The sequence below is a fragment of the Engystomops pustulosus genome, chromosome 3 (assembly GCF_040894005.1).
Source record: "Engystomops pustulosus chromosome 3, aEngPut4.maternal, whole genome shotgun sequence".
Taxonomy (NCBI): Eukaryota; Metazoa; Chordata; class Amphibia; order Anura; family Leptodactylidae; genus Engystomops; species Engystomops pustulosus.
Window position 1 is genome coordinate 173,959,255 of NC_092413.1, and position 26,620 is coordinate 173,985,874.

The 26,620-nt window shown below is 39.7% G+C and overlaps 1 protein-coding gene across 2 annotated transcripts in view; it reads right to left on the minus strand.

Moving 5' to 3' along the window:
* The window catches only part of NYAP2 (neuronal tyrosine-phosphorylated phosphoinositide-3-kinase adaptor 2), a 105,805-nt gene extending 84,646 nt beyond the window's left edge, over positions 1-21,159 (minus strand). Inside the window, exons 1-2 of one of the 2 annotated variants that reach the window (XM_072143051.1) lie at positions 19,947-21,159; positions 3,580-3,817 (exon numbers count right to left, since the gene is read on the minus strand). In XM_072143051.1, coding sequence (XP_071999152.1) covers positions 3,580-3,782 — 203 coding nt within the window. In that variant the 5' untranslated portion in view covers positions 3,783-3,817; positions 19,947-21,159. The other variant, XM_072143052.1, reaches the window with a different exon arrangement.
* Positions 21,160-26,620: the final 5,461 nt, after the last annotated feature.

The window sequence follows — 26,620 nt, forward strand, 5'->3', positions numbered from 1 at the left end:
TTGTTGAGATATCAGTCTGGATACCTGACCATTATAATCCTCTCCACGGTCAGAGAGGAGGAGCTGGAGCAGGAGAGGGGGCATGTGTTATGATAATTTTCTACTTGTCAGTGAACATAATCATAGCACACACCCTCTCTAACAGTGGAGAGGATTATGATTGTCTGATATCTCAGCAACTGTGGGGACTAGAAAGAAAATTCAAAGTGCCCCTGAATCAGTGTAGCAGTCCCTACGGAATGGTATGTTCATCTCCATGTGTGTAAGGCGGTGAATGCTCCTCTTTAATTGCAGATTGGGTTATTAATTAATCGTTGTGTAGTTACCCTAACTATGTCTCACATTGCTATAGCTAATCCAAAAAAGGACCTGGATACACCATGTGGTCTTGGCATCTTTTTTTCTTGTTTGTAGTTCCATAGTGGCAATCGTGCTTGAAAAAGACCTATGGGTTAAAATGTCTTTAGTATATAAAGGCCACAATTAACAAAATGTAATAGTTTTTCAGTTTTGCTGAGTTCTTTCTTGCTAGCAACAAGACAGAAACCAAAAGAGATGATCAGATTTCATAGAGACGCTGTGCATGGGGGAGCATTGAGTTACAGCAGCTAGGTTTCCATCCACCATCACAGAGAGGACAGAAATCTAGACATGTCACATAATGACCTCAAAAGTGTAATCCCTCACAGACCAGGGGTGGATTTGGCATTTGTTGTGGTATGAATAGGAGCCCCTAATCCTGAACTCAACCCCTTGGTGAGTTCATCTGTACATAACCTCTTTTTACCCTAAAAATTCCTGATTTCTTACGGAATTTGATATTATAAAAAGGGACTAATTACATAAATAATTGGTGCTATGTGGTGATTATTGGTGTCATCCACCTTCTCCTCTTTTCTCCCTCTTTGATTAAACCAGAGGGAAGAATATAGTACACCACATTGCACCAAGGGGTAGACAGGCAGGATGTGGGTCTTTATCTGATATCTTACCCGCTGAGCCCGTGAACTTGCATCCCACTACTGTGTGAGGACCCCTGGGCCCTATGTAGTTGCATTGGATGTACTATAGAAAAACCTGAGCCTGACACACACTGTTCAATAAGGGAAGGAAAATAGGTTTTCCAAGATACGAAAAGGAAACCATGCCTCCAGTGCCTTAAAAAAGCAGCTCCTGACCGATCAATGTCCAAATTTCAAGAAGCCTAGTGACGTGCCTTGAGATAAATGCATGGCCAGTAAATTGTAAGGTAAATGTTAAGCAAAGGTCATAAACCTCTTGCAATTAAATTCTTATTAGACTGATCCATGAGTTTGGTTTAGTAGTGTTATTCCTTTTCATTACCTTTGTATCTACTACTACACATCAGCCCTTCTTCTATTCTGAAGACTAGCAGGTTGTACTGTAACATCAGCTTTAATTTTAGGAAAACTTATAATACAATCAAGTGACGGGATTACTATCTATAATAAATAACACATCTCCCATAGGCCTCAGAAAGAGAATAAAATACACAGTAAATGAAATAAAAGGAATAAGTGCTCTCTTTTCTCTTGGATATTACCGAAAGAACAAAGTAATAAAACCCAGCAGCAGTCCTGTGAGGAACGTCCTTGGTATAATTCAATATTCAACAAATGTAAAACAACTTTGAAAGGAAAGTCACTTAGCATATAAGAGGGAGTTGTCAGGCAACAATTGTTCACTAATTGTACCGAGCATTTGGCTTCACAAGATTTATTTAACTGAAGACTAGGACATAGAGACAACCATTGAAAAAGGCCATAAAAACAATAGAGACACTAAATTACAATTTTCTAATTGAGGCGAGATGTAGAATAACTCTATGTACCCTCTGTCTCGCCACCTGTGGTGGAACCACATTTTCCAGCATTTGCTTTGAATGCCTGAATAGACAATTTCACATCCCCATCACAATTTTACCCATAAGATTCCTGATTTCTAAGGGAATCTGACATTATAATGGTGGACCAATTACATAAATAATGTGTAACATTATTTTTTCTCCTATGTTGGCCAACAAAGTGTCCTGAAATCACGATTGAGTTACATCTAAGAAAAGGACATCCAGGTTATGTTGTTTGGTTGAACACATATTGATAATAGGTAACCGAAAAATGGTGGAAGCCCAGGAGGAAGCATGGCAGGAGAACAAGCTTCCCTAGGAGCACACTGTGTATTCACAGCTGGTACATGAGGCTTAACTAAGATACATCAAGAGCAGATTTACACGAACAATCACATTGATGTTGCAAGCATTGATATACATGTGAGACATTCATCAATTCATTAATGGTTGTATCAGTAGATCAGTAGTAAAGTTATAGCGCTGTACATAGGTGAATTCTGCACCTACAAAGGGCAAAACTAGTTGAGAGAACCCTGGGCAGGTGGTAGGTAGAGGGCTAGTTGCAAATTTTACATCAGTGGGATTTTCAGAGTACACCTATAAGTTGTATGAATCTACACACTAAAGAGAACCTGTCATCTTGATCCCTTTTGCTAGCTCTCCAATGTCCCCACAGAGAATAGTGTACACACTGTCAAAGAGTTTTTATAGTAAAAAATGGCTTTTTTTCCAAATAAGATCAAAGTTTACTTTTCCATATGCAGTCCAGTCCAGTGAGGAGCGGTTTCCCCCAACCCTTAGAAAATCGCTCCTGCAAGTTTAGTTTTTTAACAAAAAATGATCTCCCATGTGCCCCATAACTCCACCCCCTTGTCGCTTCCCCCCTCAGAACATCATACTTCCCCATTGCCCCACTCCTCACTGGCCACTCCCATGGGACTAGGAACACAACTCTGCATACAGAAAGGTTAACAGACAGTTTTACTATAAAAACTATTTGGCAAAGTGTACACTATTCTCTGTGTGGACACTGGGGAGCCAGAAAAAGGACCCTGATGACAGGCTCCCTTTAAAGTAACAACATGTTGTATCTGTATGTTCACTTGGTGGTTATGTTTTGAATTGTATGCTATGAAGGGCTTTGCTTGGGTATATTTGTAAGTATGGGAATAAAGCAGCAGAAACTGTGGACATATATGTGTTGTACAATCCTAGTTACTCTGTGTCATCAGTGTTATTTCAGTATCTTGATAAAATGAGCAGATGTAACAAGGAGCTGACTCAAAGGTGAACATATCACATTGTCTGTACTAAATATACCTGTGACTCATGTGCTGCAATGTCAACTGCTGCTATTTAAAATGTGGACAAAAGTTTAAGCAGTTTTAGTTGCTTGGAACAATAAGTGATTCAATACAAGATCCAATGGTTGGTAGATGGAAAGATAATATTTATGGATACCATAGATAGACAGACAGATGGATTGGTAGATGGGCAATCAGAGAGTGAAGAGTTAAAAGTGTTCCATCATGTAAAAGCATTGGAAGCGCTGAGTGATAATAGCTGCTTGGCTGTCTTCCAGTATCTGCTGTGGTGTGAATAGAAAGCATATTATTCATAGAAACAAATATTCCCTGTAACATGTATACAAAACATTCAGGCATAAAAACTTGGGACCGCACAATCTGATCATTAAACATGGCATTTACCGTTTAATGACTTCTTGCTTCCGTCGTTTTTCATTTTTTTCTTTCAAATAAGCCAAATTTGTTTCATTCCTTAGACGGTCATTTTCTCGAGCAATGTCTGAAGCATTCTGTATTACCAGACCATCATAGGCCTTAAGCCCCATATCTTCAATATATTGGAGAAATGTGCCCAAAGTATCGTCCTCCTGGTTTGTACTCATCATCTTGCAGAAGAGAATCTAAAAGCAGGTAGGTGGCCCTGGGAATCAAGAAGAAAGGGTCATATAAATCCTCATGTGGTTACAGCGTCATGGCCCTGTAATAACTGGTATTAGTATATTATATTATTTTATTAGGTTTACATTATTACGTAATCTTTTTTTGCTTTCTTCCAACCTTGCCAGTCTCTAAATTCTCATTAGCATCTACACAGCTGATTTTCACAAGTTCCTCCAGTTTACAAAATAAGGAGATTGAATTGGGTTATATTACTATTTTCTATTGAATTTATGGACAGATACTATAAAGATTTCTTTACACCCCTTCTTCCTTGGTAGAAGTTTTTTCTTTTGTTGTTGTGCCATGTGCGCCATATTTATTAGACTTAACTTCTTTTCCTGCACTCACAACCCTTTTTTTGTTGCTCAGTTTGGGTCGAGCTTTTGAATCCGGACCATTTTCCTGCTCTTCTAGTTTCCCGATGCTTTTTTGGCTCATAATTAGACCAACAAAAAACAAGTCTGGACAAAAAGCAAGGGACTGGAGTAACTATGAGACCTTTATGGGACTTTTTGCAAAAGTCCCAATCATGAATCTGGCTTTGCACGTTGTTGCACGGCTTTGCACTACCGGTAGTTCTATGTTTTTGCCTGATTAATGAAGAGGTGGAAATAGTCCTGTGAGACTTATTAGCAGTGAAATGCCCCAAAAACCTCCATGTAGCTTTTTAGAGATCTTTTTAAGCCAAAAAGACTCAGCAAAATCTATGATAAATAACCCCCTTTGGCATGAAAGGAGCTTTCTGCTTTCTTTAATACATACGTATGTCTATGCTGTCTTATAGAAAACACTTTTAATAATAAAAAAAAACACTTGGTACTCCGTTTGATGATGCAAAAACTGGAATTTTACTGGTGTACAAAGTATGACAATCCAAAGTCATGTAACGTTTTGGTCTTAACAATAGATCTTCTTCAGACATGGATTGCAAAGTATGGAAGAGGATAATGATGAGCCGCTGTGTGACGAGAGGCAATAGAAAAGGTAGCAAGTACTGCCGAGGAGAAAAGACTCAGAAGTGCCAAGTGGTTTTTTATTATTATACTTAACGGACTGGTATTCTACATGAGTGACGTGCAGTCCTTTACTACTTATAGAAAACTTTTAACCTGAGATCTCAACCTGTAAGTTGTAATGACCATAATAAGCTATTACAAACACTTGAATAATAGTTAAATGGTCGTCCAGAGGTAGAACAGTGCCACACTCATCCATAGTTAGGTACTGGTACTTCAGCTCAGCTTCATTGAAATGAATGAGACAGAACTGTAATGCCACATATTACATAATGTGTAACATTTCATAAGAACTGACTATGACAATGTGCCAACATTCCTACTGGCATCTCTTCTGTTAGCGTGTAGTCATTTCTGGTGTGTTTATGCACTCAGCCTCCATAGTCGCTTAATTTAGTCAAATCCACGGTTCTGGAAAAACGCTTGGGTGGACCATATGCTACAGTAGAAGTTTAAGAGCATTTGATAGAAATTAAGAACAAAACCCTCTTATGAGTAGAGTGATATGAAAAAGTACTTGCCAGATGTCTCCTATTATTGCTTCTTTGTGGTGACTACTCCATGTTTACAGGATACCATATAGAATGTGTATGACACACTGTAGATTCTGGTGGTCAAGCCTGTATATATTATACTTTATCTGGTGGCTGCATGAATAATGAGAGATGTAGAGATTTATTAATTTGTGATTGGTTGTTAATGATTCAGTATCATTGGGCCAAATCATAGGTCAAAGTTTTTAGTAATTCCCAATGAAAATCTGTCCTACTCTGCATCGCATTCATTCATGGTTTTAGACATTTTCCAATACTATTTGAGAAGAGAAAAGCTTTGGATTTTATTTTACTAGACGTATATGCTTTAAATTGTGGTCCAAACACCTACCTTAGTAACCATCTATTAATGCGCATCAAAGATTTTCAGGCTATTGCACCATTCCACATTGTACTGCACCACAGGGACACATGAACGTTCCCGCTACAATTGTAAAAGGCCTTCTGGGATTTAGGAAACACAAGAGTTCATTCACATGGGTCACATTTATGCAAAGCATGTTCTAGTCATAATGTGAATATACTGTTCAGTGTATGAAATGCAGCGCTTGTGATTTCAAGCATAGATGTGCAAATAAGCCGGCTGTCAGGATGTATCCATCCCTGTCTGTTTTATGGCTTATGAGTCACCACTACAGCAGCCATGTTGGTAGTACGAGATATTCCGTATTTGTTGGTGTGACCTAGATTAGTCATAATAATAGTAATACAAGAGTAATATGAATATAATATTAAACTCTTATATTTATTGTACTTAATGACTGAACAAATATATAGAAAAAATAAAATGTAGCACCATTAATTAGAAGTTTGTCTGAGGGTTCAAACCCAGTAGACACTGTTAGTGTAACCAGATGGTTATGGGATTTATCCCAGTGAGAATCCTACCGCCATTCTACAGATAATGGCGCAATCCTGTTATGATGTGGAGGCATTGCAAAGGTTGATTTTCACACTGATATCCCAAACATTAGGTGTCAGGTCACTTACTGTATTAGCTGCTAATAACATGTGTTTGGGATTGTCAATCCCATACAATACAATTCTACTGTATTACGCAAAAGATTTCCTGCAAAGAAATTCTGCATCATAAATCTTCAGGTAATATGAAACCTATTTTGTCAGGAACCAGGAGTACCCATGGTACTCCTGATGTAAGCCAACACCTAGGACCGGAGTCTAAGTGGCACCCGATTTTCACCAGAACCTGCCGCAAAGCAGGTTGGACTTGCTGTGGCGTGATACCACCAGGTTGTGGTGGTGGTACAAGACGTATTACAGAATCGCCGGACAAACTCATGGTCGGGGACAGCCAGGAGGCAGAGACAGGCAGCACAGGATCAGAGTTGGGGACACAGCGGTAGGTCAGGACAGGCAGCACGGGTCAGGAATGGAATAGAGGTCACAACTGGAAATCAGGATAATCACAAAGGGCATGGAACAAAGCTTTCTCTCAGGCATAGAAGCACAAAGTTCCGACAGATGACAAAGGAAGGGGCTGGGAATTCTTCAGGGAAGGCGGCTGGCCCTTAAAACCTAGGAGATGGGGAAGCATGCGTTGGACCATGGGAGCCGCAGAGAACACCGCTGGAGCAAGGAGATGTGAGTTCTCGTGCAGGCAGGCTCTGAGGGCACAGGAAGGCACACTGGTGTGCCTGCGACCCGGGATATGGGTCGCAGGGGCTTTTCTTGACATAGTTGATATGTTTATAGACACCTGCAACCAGCACCTGAGTACGGATAGGGAAATTACATTTTCAAGAGGATTAGGGCTGTCACATATAATATTTTCTTATATGAAAATAAGAATTTCTGGATCAGCGAGATCTTCCATGTTTTCATATGCAAAATATTTGTAGATGTAGTGTGAATGTATGTCCTCTGTATGTCGTATATGTAGCGCTACTCACATTTCCAGGCCCAATAATCCTTGAATAGATTTATCTACCGAGAGCAGAATAAGTCAATTTCTTATTAAACTGTTGCAGCTTTGTCTAGACTGAGAAATACAATACTTATTGTACACAGGATATTATAGTATTGATGTGAAAGAAGATTCACAAGTATATAAAGGGCATTTACTGTAGACAGCTGCATATGGAAATTTTTTCCCCAATTAATAAAATGGTGTTGGGTCATACATGATTATACTGGCTATGATACCTTTTCTTTTACTGCTTTCTTAGCGCAAGGTCTGTCATTTGCAGATATGCATATTACAGCATAACTAGCAAAGGAATATTATTGTGTGATACTCTGTCTGAAGATGTCTATTCTATTGTCTGTTATCTATGTGTTTGCACATTATGGGGCATCTATTAATTTGGGTTAAGGGTGGCGCTGGAAGTGTGCCTTAATTTTCAGTGTGGTTCAAATTTTCTGGCACAAGGGATTAATTATTAAAACTAAAATATTAAAAACTGTCTCCACATTCATGAAAGTGAAATAGAACTCCCTAGTCTGGCTTTTAGGTGCACGGTCCATCAAGGCTCCAAATAGGATAGTTTCTTTATTGAAGCATAAATGGACTTCAGCATGCTCTACCCTTGCAGAGGGGTGGTCCATGCCTCACTCAACACACTTGAATAGGAGGTGAGCTGGTATCCATTTATTTTCACAAAAAAATAAAAGCACCAGAAAATTGTCGGATTCACATACAGCAACAGAATTGTGACACATGTCATGAGTGTTGGAAAACCACCAAAATTATGGCACCAACACTTCATAAATAAGGAGCAAACTGCACCGCCAGTTTCCATTTGAAAGGTAGTGATGAATGGCCCCCACAGTGTTCGTAAGGTGTATTGAAGCCCTTAAAAGGTTTTGGAACATATTGAAAAAAAATGGATTCATAAGAAATTGGAGTCAAAGACCAAATTTGATCTTAGATAACGTTGGACACATCTGTATCATCAGCCGTACCTGAAATACAGCAAATACAGCAAATACACAGAAATAACAGGGTGGATGTACAGCATAGTCTCTATCACCAGCAAGGAACTATGTTTTTGAGTGCATTCTTTATCCACCTATTATTAACTATACACGACTTTAATTCTGTTTACGAAACTGAGCACAAAGTTTTCAACTTTTTCTGCATTTCACCATAAGAAAAAGTGAAGTGTACAGATCTGACATTGTTTGACAACATAAACAATCGTTGTCATTTTCTAGACAATCCTGTGATGCTTTACCGCTGTTTGGGAAGTGTCATTGTCTTGTGACAAGGACAAAACAAGATCATGATTTTCACAGCCAAGACCTGAATACACAAGCTAAGTCAGGAAAGGGATAGTTTAACTCTTTAATGATAAGACATTCCCTGTGAATACTTTTTCCCTCTAGGTCGATCTATAGAATTTGCATCTTAGTATTGGTAGAAGCGCCGGATGCTTTCGTTTTCAGGAATAGGCAGGTATGTCTATAAAACACTTTCAATTTCTAGTTGATATTAAGAATTGGGGCATTTTCCCTAAAGGGAAGCAGTTTATTTTAAAGTATAAAACTCCTAGGTATAATCCATCTGGATGCAAAGCACTGGAGCACTCAGTCCAATTAGCCGGATGGGCACAGGTGCACTCCTTAGAGTCAGTGCAATATCCAAAGGACACTCATGGGACTTCTTAACTGAACATGATGTGAATTGGAAAGGTCAAAACTCTAAACCTTAAAGGAAGTCTCCACCTGTTAGAAAACAATATGTGAGAGGGAAATTAGGAGCTTTCTCATGAGAGTTTAGGAAGTAATGTATGACATTTCATCTGGAGAGTGAAGTTAACAGTAAACACTATCATGAATTGCTTTACTGCACTTCAGGCCAATAAGATGCCAAATGGATCTGTCAATAAAGCCTTACAGTCCTGACATTTTGGGGAATGACTAGAAGACAAAATAAATCCATCTAGTTTCTCAAAGAAGGGATTGTACATATATCAATAAAAGAGCTTTGGAGCAGAGGTCTATTAAGAGCAAAAATATTCTACTTTTTATAGTATTTTAGCAAAGGAGGAGTAAAAATTCAAATCTACGTAACACAAAAATACCTGTAATGTCATTCAGGAGCATAACTTGTGGGGGTGCAGAGGGTGTGGTTGCAACTGGGCCCAAGAGTCCTTGGGGGCTCATAAGTTGTAACTTTCCCATATGAGAAACCAAGTACTATTAACCATACATTATAGTTAGGTGCTGGCACAGACTTTGCACTGGGCTTGAAGTTACACCACTAATGTCGTTGGACCTGATGAAAGGGCAGGTTCTGTCTTAAAACACAACATAGAAGTCCTGCAAATTGAGGCTAGCACCGATCGCTGGTGTTATCAGTAAGTCTTTGCTGCGATATGCAGCAAAGACTTGCCGGATATGGAGAGGGATCAGCCTGTGAGTCCTCTCCATGCATCCGCAGCTGACCCGTGATGTGCTATTATGTCACGGATTGTGAAAAAGGTGAAGCCACCATGACATTCCACGTTCCCCAACGTCATGGGCAGCAGTGCATGAAGACACCATGATGTTGTGGAACGTCATGGCTTCTGTCTGTCACCCTGCTTTTTGTCAGGATGACAGACAGAAGTCGTGACATTCCACAGCCACAAAGATCCACAAAGCCACAAAGATCCAGTGGTTTCTGAGAGCCAAGGCTCTCCAGGAATTGAATTCCCGCCCCCATGCGATTGTTGTGATTGGTCAGTTAGTACAGACTGACAAATCAGGGCAGAAAGCAGCTTTCCCTGGCTAAACTCCCAGTATCAGTATGCAATCTGCTCATTCTCCTTCACAGAGAAAGATGAGCACCATAAATCACACCACATGACATACAATTAACCCATTCACTGCCCAGATGCATAATTCTCCCCTCTGTACTCTATTCTCCATTTTGATTTAACTTTGAAGAAAATCTTAATGGTTAATAAAGCTCCTGAAAGCTTATCTACTAAGGATCCCATTTCCGTCGGGTTTTCCGACTTTTCGGGGATCACACCACCAAGACAGGGATTTAAGAGGGGTTTTTGGCACACACGATCGGATTTTGACGCAATCAAGCCGGCTTTCATGCAACAGAAATGGGGGGAAGGGCTGTCAGAGGATCCGATGGATTTGGATAAACCGCGGGATTTAACATTTAAGTTGTGGCACAAGCCAAGCACTTACATGCATCGGGAAGAAGAAGGTGAACTCCGGTGGAGCTGAGCGGGGAAGCGACACATGCAGGATATCGGGGGCACAATCTTAGTGAATCGCGGCAGCTGTGCATTCTCATTGGGGAACGCAATTGGGGAAGGAAGGGGGGCTGGAATGAGATTGGGGAATAAGGACAAAAGGAATACGGAAAGGGAAAACCATATAAAGTGTATGTACACAAATGCCAGAAGCCTCACAAACAAAATGGAAGAACTGGAACTCTTGATGTTGGAGAGGAAATATGATATAGTGGGTATCAGCGAGACATGGCTGGACAGTAGCTATGACTGGGCTGTTACTATAGATGGTTATAGTCTTTTTAGAAAGGATCGTATAAATAAAAAAGGTGGAGGGGTTTGTTTATATGTGAATTCTTGCCTCAAGCCCGTCCTGCGAGATGACATCAGTAACGCAAATGTGGAGTCCCTATGGGTTGAGATAAGAGGAGGGAAAAAGAATAATAAAATATTACTAGGGGTTTGTTATAAGGCTCCAAATATAATGGAGGCAGCAGAGGAAATGCTGATAAGTGAAATGGATGCGGCTTCAAAGCAAGGTGAAGTACTTATCATGGGGGACTTCAATTACCCAGATATTGACTGGGGGTCAGAAACCTGCAGGTCCTTCAAAGGCAGCAGGTTCTTGTCAACAACAAAAGACAATTACCTGTCGCAACTAGTCCTGGAGCCAACAAGAGGGGGGGCACTGCTGGACCTTATCCTGACCAACAGACCTGATAGGGTATCAAAACTACAGGTTGGGGGGAACCTGGGGAATAGTGATCATAATATCATTGATTTTGTATTACGCTTTACTAAGAGCGTTAGTGAAGGGGCAACCAACACTCTAAACTTCAGGAGGGCAAATTTTCAGCAACTAATGGAAGACCTTAAAGGCATAGACTGGGATAATGCTCTCAAGGACAAAAGCCCCCCCCAAAAATGGGACTTTTTCTCATATATTCTGAAAAGGTCCTGTGAGAAACACATACCTTATGGGAAAAAGCATAAAAGGAACAAGAAAAACCCTATGTGGCTAACTAGTCTTGTAAGGAAAGCAATAAGCGGGAAAGATAAAGCGTTTAAGGTGCTAAAACGTGAAGGTAGCGATGAGGCATTACAGGATTATAGAGAGAAAAATAAATCCTGTAAAAAGCAGATAAAGGCCGCAAAAATAGAGACTGAGAGAAATATTGCCAGGGAGAGCAAAAATAATCCCAAATTATTTTTCAAGTATATAAATGATAAGAAACTAAAAACAGAGAGTGTGGGTCCCCTTAGAAATAACATGGGGGTCATGGTGGAAGGAGATGAGGAAAGGGCCAATCTACTGAATGTCGCCTTCTCAACTGTCTTTACCCAGGAAAATCCCCTGGTGGAAGACACAATGAGGAATAATGTTAATTCTTTTTATAATGTTAACAGTTTAACCCAGGAAGAGGTACGGCGCCGCCTCGCAACCACTAAGATGGATAAATCACCTGGACCAGATGGCATACACCCCCGGGTTCTGCATGAATTATGTACGGTGATAGACCGTTATTTTTAATATTTGAAGATTCACTGAGGACTGGTTATGTTCCACAGGAATGGCGCATAGCAAATGTGGTACCAATATACAAAAAAGGATCAAATAGCGATCCTGGAAACTACAGACCCGTGAGTCTAACTGCTGTGGTGGGGAAAATATTTGAGGGGTTTATTAGAGATGCTATCCTGGAGTATCTCACTGTCCACAACCTTATAACCCAGCGTCAGCATGGGTTTATGAGAGATCGGTCCTGTCAGACTAATCTGATTGTTTTCTACGAGGAGGTAAGTTCAAGACTGGATCTGGGGGACACTGTGGATGTTGTATATCTGGACTTCTCAAAGGCATTTGACACCGTGCCACATAAAAGGTTGGTATATAAAATGAGACTGCTGGGAATAGGAGAAAATCTGTGTATTTGGGTAAGTAATTGGCTTAGTGATAGAAAACAGAGGGTGGTCATTAATGGCACATTCTCAGATTGGGTTGATGTTACCAGTGGAGGGCCACAGGGGTCAGTATTGGGGCCACTTCTTTTTAATATTTTTATTAATGACCTTGTAGTGGGTTTACACAGTCAAGTTTCAATATTTGCAGATGATACTAAGCTGTGTAAAGTAATAAATACTGAGGTCGATAGTTTAGCATTACAGAGGGATTTGTGGAAGCTTGAGGGATGGGCAGAGAAATGGCTGATGAGGTTTAATGTAGATAAATGTAAAGTTATGCACTTGGGTCATGGAAACAAAAAGTATAATTATGTTCTAAACGGTCAATTACTTAGTAAAACTGAAGCTGAAAAGGACTTGGGGGTATTGGTGGATGGTAAACTTAATTTTAGTGACCAGAGCCAGGCGGCTGCTGCTAATGCAAATAAAATAAAGGGATGTATCAAGAGAGGAATAGATTCTCATGATAAAGACATAGTTTTGCCCTTATACACATCCCTGGTCAGACTACACATGGAATATTGTGTACAGTTTTGGGCACCAGTGTATAAAAAGGATATAGTAGAGCTGGAACGGGTGCAGAGGAGAGCAACCAGGATTATTAGGGGAATGGGGGGACTAGAATACACTGACAGATTAAAAAATTTGTGATTATTCAGTTTAGAAAAAAGACGACTGAGGGGAGACCATATTACAATGTACAAATACCTGAACGGACAGTACAAGGATCTCTCCAAAGATCTTTTTATACCTCGGCCTGTGACCAGGACAAGGGGGCATCCTCTACGCCTAGAGGAGAGGCGATTCTACCATGAACATAGACAAAGGTTCTTTACTGTAAGAGCAGTGAGACTGTGGAACTCTCTGCCGAAGGAGGTTGTTATGGCGGACTCTATGTACATGTTCAAGAGGGGCCTGGATGACTTTCTGGAGAGAAAAAATATCACGGGTTATGGGGATAAAACATTTATTTAATTCTTAAAGGTTGGACTTGATGGACTTGCGTCTCCTTCCAGCCTTATATACTATGATACTATGATATACTATACTATGAAATCAGGGATCGTGCATGGACGGGTAAGTAAATCTTCCCCATAGTGAATGTTATTAAGTCATTTCAAAACAGTTCAAAATAGAGATGTTTTTTACCAATTTTTGCCAGTTTATTTAATAAGTAAATTTAAAAAATATCACTCATATGTTTCAACTAACATTGAGTCACAAAAACACAATCCCAAAATCAACCTGGAATGTTAAAGTGTTTTAAATTGACAAATGTCAGATTTGACAAATGGGGCCGTGTCCATAAGGTCACAATAGGCTTAGACCTTAAGGGGTTAATGGGGTGTACCATATTAATCTTTGTGGACCAGATTATTGTTCAACATGTGCAACTTTGGGGCTTGTAATTGTCCCATTCTTGTGCCCAATAAGTTTCAAAACAGATCATGCTAGATCCAGACTTACTTTTGTAGTTACTATTTGGGACTAAAACATTGCACACCGAATCAAAGCTGCAAAAGTGAGACTAAACAGGCAACTCATCACATGGATCACAAAGGGGAAATACTTACGAAACATTGCAATGATTAAGTAGGCCGACTTCAGGAAACTTGAAAAAGTGACAACCGAAAAACGATGATACATGTGCCCCCATTGTCTGGTTTCTTTTTGCTACTTTTTGAGACTTATTTGTCTCAACTGAGACAAAAAGTCTTATAAAAAAAAGTCAAGAAACCAAGCAATCCTTCCTGATGAGTGCATCCGATGTACAACAAAGGCAATAGATGTGTGTGTGGTTCTGGCATCTTATACTTGACCCAAAGCAGAACACAGATGGTTCATTCTTTGCAATATTTTAAACCAAAATGAGAGAAGAGCAAGGGGAATACTTATGTCTTGCTTTATTTGTGTGACTGTTCTCATGCAGTAAATGCCCAGGCTGAAGTAGCTGTCTAGCCACAATGCTGAGCACTAGAGGAGGAGGCCCAGATGCTGCTCATTAGAGACATGTCCTATCTTTACATGTTAGAGCATGTAGTCCATCCCTTGTGGCCCCATCTCCAAGTGTTCAGCTGCTGATTTCACAGTCAAAGATAAGATGCAAATCAGACTCTACAGAAATATATGTAAATACATCAGGAGACGAGCCTCCAGATACAATATACTGTACATGTATCATTCAATAACATCTTCAGGCCCTCGCTGTGTAACCCTTTAAATGTAACTTCATTAGTGGTAAAAAAAATCTAATCAAGGTAGAAAGCAGTCTAATGCTTGTGGTCTGGTCTACAATACACAAGTGGAAACTGGTCCATAGAGTTACATTATGTTGTAGTTTCAGCTTCCTATAATAATAAATGAGGATTCATAATAATTCACCAACAATATATAAGGCTACTTCTGCTCTATAATATGCTGCCTGTAAGTAGGACACTATTTACAGTCTGCTTAACTCCTCCTGCTCTATAACATGCCGCCTACCCACCAGGAACTAAGTATAATCTTATCATCTCCTCCTGCTCTATTACATGCTGCCTGGAGATAGGACACTATGCTCAATCTGCTCAGCTCCTTCTGCTCTAAAACATGCTGCCTTCTGACAGGACACTTTTTACAGTCTGCTCTATTGCTCCTGCTCTATAACATGCTGCCTAGAGATAGGACACTAATAATAATCATTCTTTTATTTAAATAACGCACACAAATGACACAGTGCTTGCCAAATCAGTCTCTGTCCTCAATGGAGCTAACAATCTAATCAGCCTACCAGTATGTTTTGGAGTGTGGCAGGAAACCCGGACGAATCCCACACAAACATGAAGAGAACATACAAACTCTTTGCAGATGTTGACCCTGGGACTTGAACCAAGGTCCTCAGCGCTGCAAGGCTGTAATGCTAACCACTAAGCCACCATGCTGCCTGGAGATAGGACACTGTGCTAAATCTGCTCAACTCCTCCTGCTCTATAACATGCTGCCTACTGTCAGGACACTAAGTACAATCTTCTCAGCTCTTCTTGCTGTATAACATGCTGCCCGGAGATAGGACACTATGCTCAATCTGCTCAGCTCCTCCTGCTCTATTAGAAGCTCATCTGCAGAATGGCCACTATGTACAAGCTGTTCATCTTCCCCTACTTTTTCACAGGTTGCACTGCATTTTCAAGGGTGATATATCAGGCATGTGTGTCTGTTTTATGTATTTTTTTTCTGCTTTTAACAAATGGCAACTATTTCTATAACCCACTTGTAAAATTTGGCTGATTTTGAGTTTATTTGCACTATTTTACCATTCCAAAATTGTGACTTTTTATATGCACACATCTGGATTTTAAAGATATATCAGGTGCAAGAAAAATTCTTGTTCGTCTAACTTTGCTAGACCAGTGGGAAAGTTGCAAATATGCAAATGCACCAAAAAAACTCACAAATTTAAAAGAGAAAGTAAAAGAGCCTAAGGTAAATGACCAGTGTCAGTGACCAGTGGGGTTATATACCTTGTAATAGCATCAATGCTCATCAATGGCAGCCATTTTGGCAGAAATACAGTACATAACTGATGTCGCTTTGAACTCAGCTATCAAATACTTCCACTAGTAAACAAAGACTGAGCGGAGTCCCTAAGCATCCGTGCTGGACCTCCAGGGAAAGAAACAGTGCGTATGAGTTATTTTTCATTTGCATCTGTTTTTATTTTTACATGACAAGTTCATTCTAAAGTAGATTTGATACTAAACAAGGATATCACAATAGCTCACAAGGGGCAAGTAATAGCTAACAAGGGGCATGTGCTTCCCAAATATGAGCAAATAATATTTTCTCCAAAATAACTGTGAAATTGGCTGCACTATGGGCGCATGAATGCTGAAAAATGTCCCCGGGAACTAGTAGATAAACTAAACTGTTCTATATATTTACTATTTTACTATAAACATTGGGGCACATGTACCATAAGTTTGGCTTTGTCCATCTTTTTTTGGGGACATTTCTTGGCCTGTCTGCTTGTCAGATGTATCTTAGCAGTTTTTTCCTTATTAGTACATGTGGCATTTGGTTTTTAGTGGTCTTTTTACAACAAAAGTCGCAAAAAGTCCTCAAAAGTCACAATCAACTCTAAGCTAATTTCTACTCCTGGCCAGGGGCAGCCATGGATTTGCTCCAAAATTTGCAACTTCTGGATTCTGGTAATAACTCGGGGAACACTGCAGAAAACATTGACGCAAAAAAAGTCACAAATGAGAACAAGTACCATGAAGAGTCTTTTAAAAAAAATTGAAGAAAAAGGCAAGCCAAAATCTGATATATAATGTTTTTGGGGCCCATATAATGCACACAATAAAGCCAATGAAAACATAGGTGTTATCAAAGAGCCACAGTCGGACCATGCGCCACATTTATTATGCAGCGCCCAACAGAAGTGTTAAAGGTTCACCATAAGAATTTGGTGCACTTTGTCAGGGAAGTGCAGGGGGTGCCAGATTCATGAAGAACATGCCCCATAATTCATAAATCTGCACCCTCTGTGCACTGCATAGGCAAACTGCACATAGATTTTGATGAATGTGGGCCGTTATGTGTATCTTTCCTTCCTTATAGGTTATATTATCATAGAGTCTTTCAAAATACTACAAATATATTTGAAAAAGTTATCTTAAAATGTCTTGTCATATGGCAGAATAGAGCTAATGGACCTCTGCACATCTACAGCTTGTAAAATGTAGTAATTTGGTGGTAATTTCCCAAATATTTCCATATTACTCACTGCTTATACAAAGATCTTCCACTAATGGATGTCTGCAGCACAAAACACATACTATAACTTACAGTTGAGAATAATAACAGTGCAGACCCAATTGTGTTTCCTTTTTAAGGTCATGCATCTGCATTCCCATCTGTGCACCTGTCTCCGAGTCTCTGCTCCAGGTTTGCAGTAAAATAACGCTCCTGATGAACAGCGGCCGGGGGCTTTCTAGAGTCATAAGTAGAAAGGTAAAGTTGTAAAAAGCTGCGGCACATAACGTGCAAAATGCAAGGTTTCTCCTGAGCATCCGAGAGATTTAATCACGTTAAAGAGCACTTCCCTAAATTGAAATTCCCAAGTAAATCCATAAGGCTTCTCATATCGAACTGTTTAAAATTACATTCAGCTCTTGTCTACGTGAAAGTTAGGTGGTAATGATGAATATGGCCATAGACTTCATAATGCCAAATTTGACTAGCCAGTCAATGAAACTAAAGCAAAGGATCTATCAGTGCATGGAAAGAATTTCCATGTGGGGCACATTCTTCAAGCTATCTATTAAGGTAGATCCGATGGTAGTTTCAGCTAATAAATGCCATTGTAGTGGCCACTAAAATATTAGCCTTAAAAGGGGCTATGATGGCATTTATTAGCTGAACCTACCACCGGATCTACCTTAATAGATAGATCTGAGGTAGGGGTCTGAAAGCAGGGACTCCCAACTGTTTGGAGGTCTACCAGGGGATGCTCCATATAAATGGAGGTCTGCCAGGGGATGATCCATATATATGGAGGTCTCATGTGAATACTCAACCAGCAAATTTTTCACTTCTATAACATAGTGGTGGATGTCAGAAGTCCCATAGAAGTGTCATCACCAGTAACATCTTGTGGATAGAAGATAAGTAAACATGTGCTTAGTGAAAGCTTCTGAGAAAACCTAATTGGTGATAACATTAGCTGTCACCCTCTTTCCTTTATAGAATAAATATATAAAAACTAACAGGGCAATGCAAAGGCTTTCTGTCTATTTACTATGTAAAGATAATACACAACCAGGCAAAAGATTTGTCACACTACAAGTATTGGGATTGACACTTTTTCCAGAAGGTCCACCCAATGAGAAAAGTAATAAAAGGGCTGGTCAGAATATGATGATTACAATGTCAGTGGGATGAAAAAGAGACCATGTCCCCCAGGAAAATGGGAGCAGGTCATCACCCTAAAAACTCCATGTACCCAAATATCATAGTATGGTTAGGCACATATCAAATTTTACCATATTATTTTAGGACATTTTCTAGTAAACAATGACTCTTATTTATAGACATATGTTTATTATATAAATATAGTCATCACATAATATATATAGTTTCTGCATCCAGACTTGCAGACCTGAAGCGAAATACTAAGATGCCTCAGGGTGCCATGGTTACTAAGATTTGTGTTACATGTGTTATGCCTTTTATTAGCATAAACAAATCTGCAACACCATGTTAGTCCAAATCAAAGCCTTCCTTGCCAATCCCACCATTCACCAGCCAGATCATCCGCTTTTGTCCATAGCCACAAGTGCACAATGAATATAAAGGGTAAATAATTCATCCTTGACCTGTGCTGACTTCACATTAGTGTTGCTCCTTCTGAAACCATCATTTATGTCAAGCCCCCAGTTCACTGGAGAATCTCTGTCTCTTTTCTATCTCATAATATGTTTATGTATGTAGATATTATGTACAAATATATATAGATTTGCCTAAAAAGTTCCATTCTCTGAGTCATACAGGACTGAAGCGAACACATATGTTTCCACAATCTATTATTCATAATATCCCAAAGCTAAACAACTTAGCAGCTGGCTACTGTAATAGAAGAAGAGAAAATCTTATAGCAAAGCTTTGATGAAATACTAGGCTCTTTTATGGGCATAGACAAGTGGTATCACTCTGCTTTAGTTATGCTTTAAGTTAAATTTATCAAGCGCATTACTCTCTATGTGCCAAAAGAAATTTGTCAGTGAAATGCAGTTGTTAAAGGGACATACACTTATATATGTATATGTAGCATGGAAGCCTATATTATATACAGAAATAATTAGTACACAGTATATAAATTCCATATACATACCCAAGACACAACATAGAATAATGTGACTTTCTCAGCTGAAGTATTTATAGTATATAAATTCCATGTACATGTCAAGAAACAGCACAGAATAATGTGACTTTCTCAGCAGAATTATAAACATATATAGTATATAAATGCCATGTACATACCCAAGAAACAACATAGAATAATGTGACTTTCTCAGCTGAAGTATTTATAGTAAATACATTCCATGTACATGTCAAGAAACAGCACAGAATAATGTGACTTTCTCAGCAGAATTATATATATATAGTATATTATTCCATGTATATACCCAAGAAACAACAAAGAATAATATGACTTTCTCAGCTGAAGTATTTATAGTATATACATTCCATGTACACGTCCAAGAAACAACACAGAATAATGGGACTTTCTCAGCAGAATTGTATGTAGTATATAAATTCCATGTACATACCCAAGAAACAACGCAAAATAATGTGACTTTCTCAGTAGAATTATATGTTTTATATAAATTCCATGTACATACCCAAGAAACAACGCAGAATAATGGGACTTTCGTAGCAGAAGCCCTTCCTCAGGGTTTGGTCTCAGTGCAATCTGAAAGGATATTTCAGCACCATAAAACAGACTTGGATTTGGACTGTCTTTCTTCAGATAAAGTGCATTTTATGATGAAGTAGTCCACAGTGTTATATATTGCATCCTCAGTCTCCGTTTAATCTTCACCATCCAGGCTTTGGCCTTTAAAGTTGACTACAAGGTTAGAGTGGACATAAAAATAAAAGCAAAAGAAAAGAATGTTTCCTCTTTAAATCCGGATGCAACAAATATGAGCAGATAGATAATGGGTGTGTGCCAATGACACCCTGTTCTGTGGTCCAACAGAGGAGAGCGTGGATAATATCGCTCCACTTTACTACACAGAAAATTGCAGCACCATCAAATGCAATCACACTTGGCTGTCTGCGGTGCCTCATTTGAATGTACTCTGAGGAGGCAAAAATACATAGAAAATGTTACAGCGGAGCTGGTAATCCATTGAAAATGGCTTATTCCTGGGGAAATGATGTGTGTTTCATTCCTGCTTAGATATACCAATGGGTTTAGGCAGTCTGGCTCATGGTGTACTCCCTCCCCTGTGACTGCCGGCAGACTTGCACTCCCTCTCCCTTTCTGGCTGCTTTAGTCTGTTGATGCTTTTGTAGTGTAGATTAATCAGGGATAGTGGAACAAAGAGAGTGCCTACCTTCCTCCCCAAAAAAATTCTCAGCAGTCTCTTCTTTCGCTTTGCAATCCGTTCTCTTCCACCACAGAGAGCAGTGAGCATTCCAGCACCTTGGACAGCTCCTGCTAGTCAGGCCCATTGGAAATGTGTGCAGAACAAGCAAGCGGAGAAATAAGCCACTGAACGGAGCACCATCATTCCACCTTTCCCCGTCATCCTCAGTAAGCCATCCCAGATCACACGTCTGCTCAGTTAGGGGTCAAATAACGCAGAAGACACATTAGAAAAGGCAAGTGATTCTCTCATTCCCCCTCCCAGAACAATATGTGTAAGGTAGAACAAAGACTGCAGTGCAAGCGAAACCCTTAGCCCATGATGCTCCTATAGAAGACAAGCCAGCCATGAGATGGGAGAAGCATGTCTGAGGCTCAGAGCGCTCGCCGGCCTTCCTGGCACAGCTTTTGCACTCTCTTCCTCATTGTACAGCAGTCAGATGCATACAATTCATGCTGACGTATATCAGGTTGCTGCTGCTGCTGGGGTAGAGATGGGAGGAGCGCATTAACCTCGTCAAAACAACCCCCCACCACCTGCTCCCACTGCATAAATACAGAATAAAGCTGCATAGATTATCCCGGGGGTCTAAACACTTCTCAATAACAAAGACACAAATAGTGGAGATACTTCTGTAGACAAAAAAGACATCAATGCTCTCAGGCCAGACACTGATTTCAAGCTTTCAAGTGACATCTTTCTGTGACTATTCACACAAGTGACCAGTGACTGGATATGCTTCATGCAGTTACTGTGACTTTAAAGCCCATTTTCCAGAATAATACAGGCAGTCCCCGGGTTACACAGAAGATAGGTTCTGTAGGTGTGTTTTTAAGTTGAATTTGTATGTAAATAGGAACTGTATATTTTATAATTGTAATCCCAGACAGAATTTTTTGACAATTGGATTTTAAAAATGTTGGATTGTCATAAGAACCAAGATTAACAATAAATCTTAATTACAGGCACCATTGATAACTGTTACAGCTGATCAGTGTAGCCCAAGGCTAAAGTACAATAAATTACCAATATCCAGAGGTCCGTTTGTAACTATGGGTCGTATGTAAGTCGGTTGTTCTTAAGTAGTGGACGGTCTGTATAGTTTTCTAAAACGCATATCTTAATATGTCTGTTTCTATTAGTAGCAGTGAAATGAAAGAAAATGTATTTCATTTTATTACAAGGAACTATTCCCGTGTGAATACTTTAAATAGTTTCCATAGCACCCAGATAATATACATCTATTTACAGCAGCAAAGTTTAACTTGGCACTTTCCAAGTTAAATAATTGAATTCTACCTTATTCAGGGGCTTATGTTGCAATAAGTGAGAATATATATATATAGTTTAATTTGACAAATAAAGCATGATATATTTTTACTTATCCTAACATAACCCACTGAATAAGCTCAAATTAAATTATAAATAGATTATCTCTTCATATATAAGTGTGTGTGTGCACTGGGAAAAAAGGACTCTCCAAAAAAAAGGAAAATCACATGGTATGAGTTCTAAATAACTCATTTGTATTTATTGCAAATCATTAATAATAATCTTTATTTATATTGCGCTATCAAATTCTGTAGTGTTTTACGGATTCTGGGGAACATATAAAAATTAAAAAAAGACATTAAAGAGTAAAAACAGTCATGTAAAACAAAAGGAGGGAGCACCCTGTGCACAAGAGCTTAGAAGAAGAAGGGGTGACACAAAAGCTTGTATAATGGTCCAGCCACTTTCATGGAACGCAATAAAAATAATTTAAGATCTAAAAATGCTGCTGCTTAACCAGCCATCATCCACCATATTATATAGAAAGTCCATAGTCAGTGGCATTTTACGCATAACAGACAGATTGGGCGATAGATAGAGAGGTAGGGGATGGAGCATTATAGCAGAGCTTTGTGGATGAGGGTTATTCATTTAAACTGTATTCAGAAGGAGACTGGAGGAATTCATGCAGTGTTTGGTCTAAAAGAAAGAAATCCAGCAGAATGTACCAGTACCATAAATAAAACATAGCTTTTAATAATTACTGATAAAATAAGTTCACAGTGAACCACAATAGTATGCACATCAACCATCTAGTCAGCAAAAACAACTCAGAAAGGGAGCTCATTCACACCTCCAATAAGTCTCATCTGACACGGCCCCCATTAATACCTCACCGTGTCTTACTCCATTCCTGTATAGCATATGACACGGTGCATCATCTCAAAACCACGGACCAACATTAATCCGGACAGTAAGGAATAATAGGGTGGATCTCACCAGTCTTCGATGCGCCGTCTCCTGGTTAAGGGGTAATAGTCCGGAGGTACAGGACCTATTAAGCCCTACAATCGGTTAGTATCCTGACCCCGCAATATTGCTCCGACCCTAACAAGGACAGTCTCAGTACTGTCCCTTACAGACCCTGTTAGTCCCTAAAATGTAATCCCTACATATTTCATACGTAGTGTGAAACACTCATCAGGGGAATAAAGTAATATAGTGGACTGTGCAGCCTTGATATTAAATATGGCTGTAAAAGTTCCAGATCAAGGGGTTAATATGAATCAAAAACGAGCAGTGGCCCGCATAATACAGGTTACCCAAGTATGGTGGCATGGGCTTGGACATACTGGGGCAGATTTACTTACCTGGTCCATTCGCGATCCAGCGCGCGTTCTCTACGGTGGATTCCGTTCCGGACAGGATTCACTAAGGTAGTTCCCCCGATGTCCACCAGGTGGCGCTGCTGCGCTGAAGTTCCAAGGAATGCACTGATCTTCACCAAGCCGGACCGAGTGAAGGTAAGCGCGAGGCCCGCAACCCTTTTTTTTAAAATGCTGCGGTTTTTCCGAATCCGTCGGGTTTTTGTTCAGCCACACACCCCGATTTCCGCCGCGTGCATGCCAGCGACGATGCACCACAATCCGATCCCGTGCGCCAAAATCCCGGGGCAATTCAGGGAAAATCGGCGCAAATCGGAAATATTCTGGTAACACACCTTAGTAAATGACCCCCACTGTCTGGATTAATGTTGGTCCGTGGTTTTGAGATGATGCACCATGTCATATGCTATACAGGAATGGACTAAGACACGGCGAGGTATTAATGGGGACTTTTGTCAGACGAGACTTATTGGAGGTCTGAATGAGCTCCCTTTCTGATGTGTTTTTGCTGACTAGATGGTTGATGTGCATATTATTGTGGTTCACTGTGAACTTATTTTATCAGTAATTGTTAAAAGTTACATTTTATTTATGGTACTGGTACATTCTGCTGGATTTTTTACCGATTTTTTGATGTATTTTTCTTGACTTGGAAAGTGAGTTAGCCAACTAAGCAACCTTTTCCTGTCTTGTTCAGATTCAGCGTTTGGTCTAAAGGAAGAACCTAGCTGCTGCATTGGGAATGGATTGTAGAGGAGAGAGTTCAGTAAGGGGAAGACCAAGTAGTAGGGAGGTTTCAGTTGTAAGAAATGGTCGGTTTCTAAAAATGCTTTTAATGTGCATCCAGCAAGAGTGAGCGACAGTTTGACTATACAGTGCAAAGGAAAGGTCAGAGTCCAGTACAACCCCAAAGAAAAAGCCAGGCATTGCTCATTACAATCCCAACAGTGACACATGGTGGTGGCAGCATCATGCTATGGGGATGTTTTTTAGCTGCAGAGACAGGATATCCTGGATGAACACCTCTTCCAGAGAGCTCTGGGGCTCAGACTGTGCCAAAGGTTCACCTTCTAAGAAGACAATAAGCCACATTTACTAAGGGCAGTGCTCCAGTTTTCTGGCAGATTTTGCACATTCTTTTAGGTGCAAACTGCTTGCATAGGTATTTAAGATGTCCCTGCGCCACATTTGTGCTCTAGGCATCATGTGGCGCAAATTAGGGGACGTTACGGTGCTCAGTTGGACCATGCGCCAGATTTATCATGCAAAGTCAGGCAGAATTGGGTCATAAGCACCATGTTAAAGGTGCTGTCTGAGCAGTGCAGGGAGCGCCAGATTCATGAAAAATGTGTGCCAGAAATCTTGACTGGTCCAGCCAGAGCCCTGACCTAAACCCAATTGAGCATCTGAGAGGCTTGAAAATGTCTGTCCACCGACGTTCACCATCCAACCTGAGGAAACAGGATCTGCAAGGAAGAGGCAGAGGATTCCCATTTTTCACTCTCCACCTTCAAAAATCTATAACTTTTTTATATTTACACATAAAAAGCTGTGTGATGGCTTGTTTTCTGCATAACAAATCACACTTCATAGATGTAGCATTGAATATTCCATGTCGTGTACTGGGAAGCGAGAAAAAAATTCCGAATGCAGTGAAAAAGGTGAAAAAACACATTTGCGTCACTTTGTTCTGGGCTTTGATTTTACACCTTTCACTGTGCGCCCCAAATTATATTTCTACTTTATTCTTTGGGTGCGTGTGATCACGTGGATACCAAATTTGTATAGGTTTTATAATGTTTTCACACATTTACAAAGATTAAAACCTGTACGAAATTTTCTTTTTTGATTTTGCCATCTTCTGCACTCATAAGTTTTTCATACTTCGGTGTACATAGCTGTGGGTGGTGTCATTTTGTGCGACTTTTGATTACATTTTCAAAGCTACCATGTTTAGGAATGTACAACCTTTTGATCACTTTTTATAGAATTTTTAATATTTTCAAAATGGTAAAAAGTACCATTTTCAAGTTTGGTTACTGTTACGGGGTTAAACACAGTGGAAAACTGTTATTATATTTTGATAGAACGGGCATTTTCAGATGCGGCGATACCTAAAGTGTTTATGATTTTTACTGTTTACTTATATTTAGATCAGTTCTAGGAAAAGGGGGAGGTGATTTGAATTTTTAAGTTATTTTATTATAATTTTTAAAAAAAATTTTAATAGTTTTTTTTACTATTTATCAGACTTCCTTTAGGGTACTTTAACTCTAGGTTGTCTGATCAATCCTATCATATACTGTACAAATTGCACATTGTAATGTTAAAACGAGATGGCCTCCAGTTTTCATTTTCTCTATAGACAGGTTGTAGAAGCCCATTATAACTGCATTGCATATATGTCTTTCTGCTTTCTCTAAGCCTTTGCATTACAATATAATTGTGTGATATAACTTACCTTGCATCCTGACAGAATCCTCTGTGTAATCCCAGGGGCTGGGCTTTGGTTTAGATCCATTTAAAAATACAACATTTGACTTGTTTGTGCTGCAGACTCCTCAGCTCTCAGCCCCCACATTTGTGCTCCTGTACAGCCCCTCCCTCCTTCTCCTACACAGAGATCACAGCCTGGTAACATCAGTGGGGGAGGAAGGGGCTGTACAGGAGCACAAAGGTGGGGGCCAAGAGCTGAGGAGTCTGCAGGACAAACAAGTCACATGTTGTTTTTTAAAATGGATCCATACCAAAGCCCAACCCTTAGTACTAACCAGTTGATTCTATCAGGATGCAATTTAGGTTATAACACACAATTATATTGTAATGCAAATGCTTGGAGAAAGCAGAAAGGCAAATTAGCAATGCAGGTGTAATTGGCTTCTGTAACCTGTCTTTAGAGAAAATGAGGTCCCTGGTTACAGGTTCCCTTTAAGTAAGGAAAATACCTTACTACCATCTTCCTGTGGAGAATGTGCCAGCAAACTGAGATGGTCATTTTCATGCTATAGTTGACAGAGAGCAGTGAGCTTATGGGGTCATTTTTCTGTTTAAGAAACTGACAGCTGTCAATATTGGGTTCATAGTGGTCTGACTTAAGGCATCCATGCCAATGAGTTGTATGTAGGAGCCTTGTTGTCACACTTTTGTAAGTAGCAATGTTGTGATGCTTTTTCATATTTCAGAGAGCTGTTATCTATGTATGAAAATGCTATTTAGATTCTAAAATTTGAGTTCCATAGAATAAAGACAACGCATAACCCATTC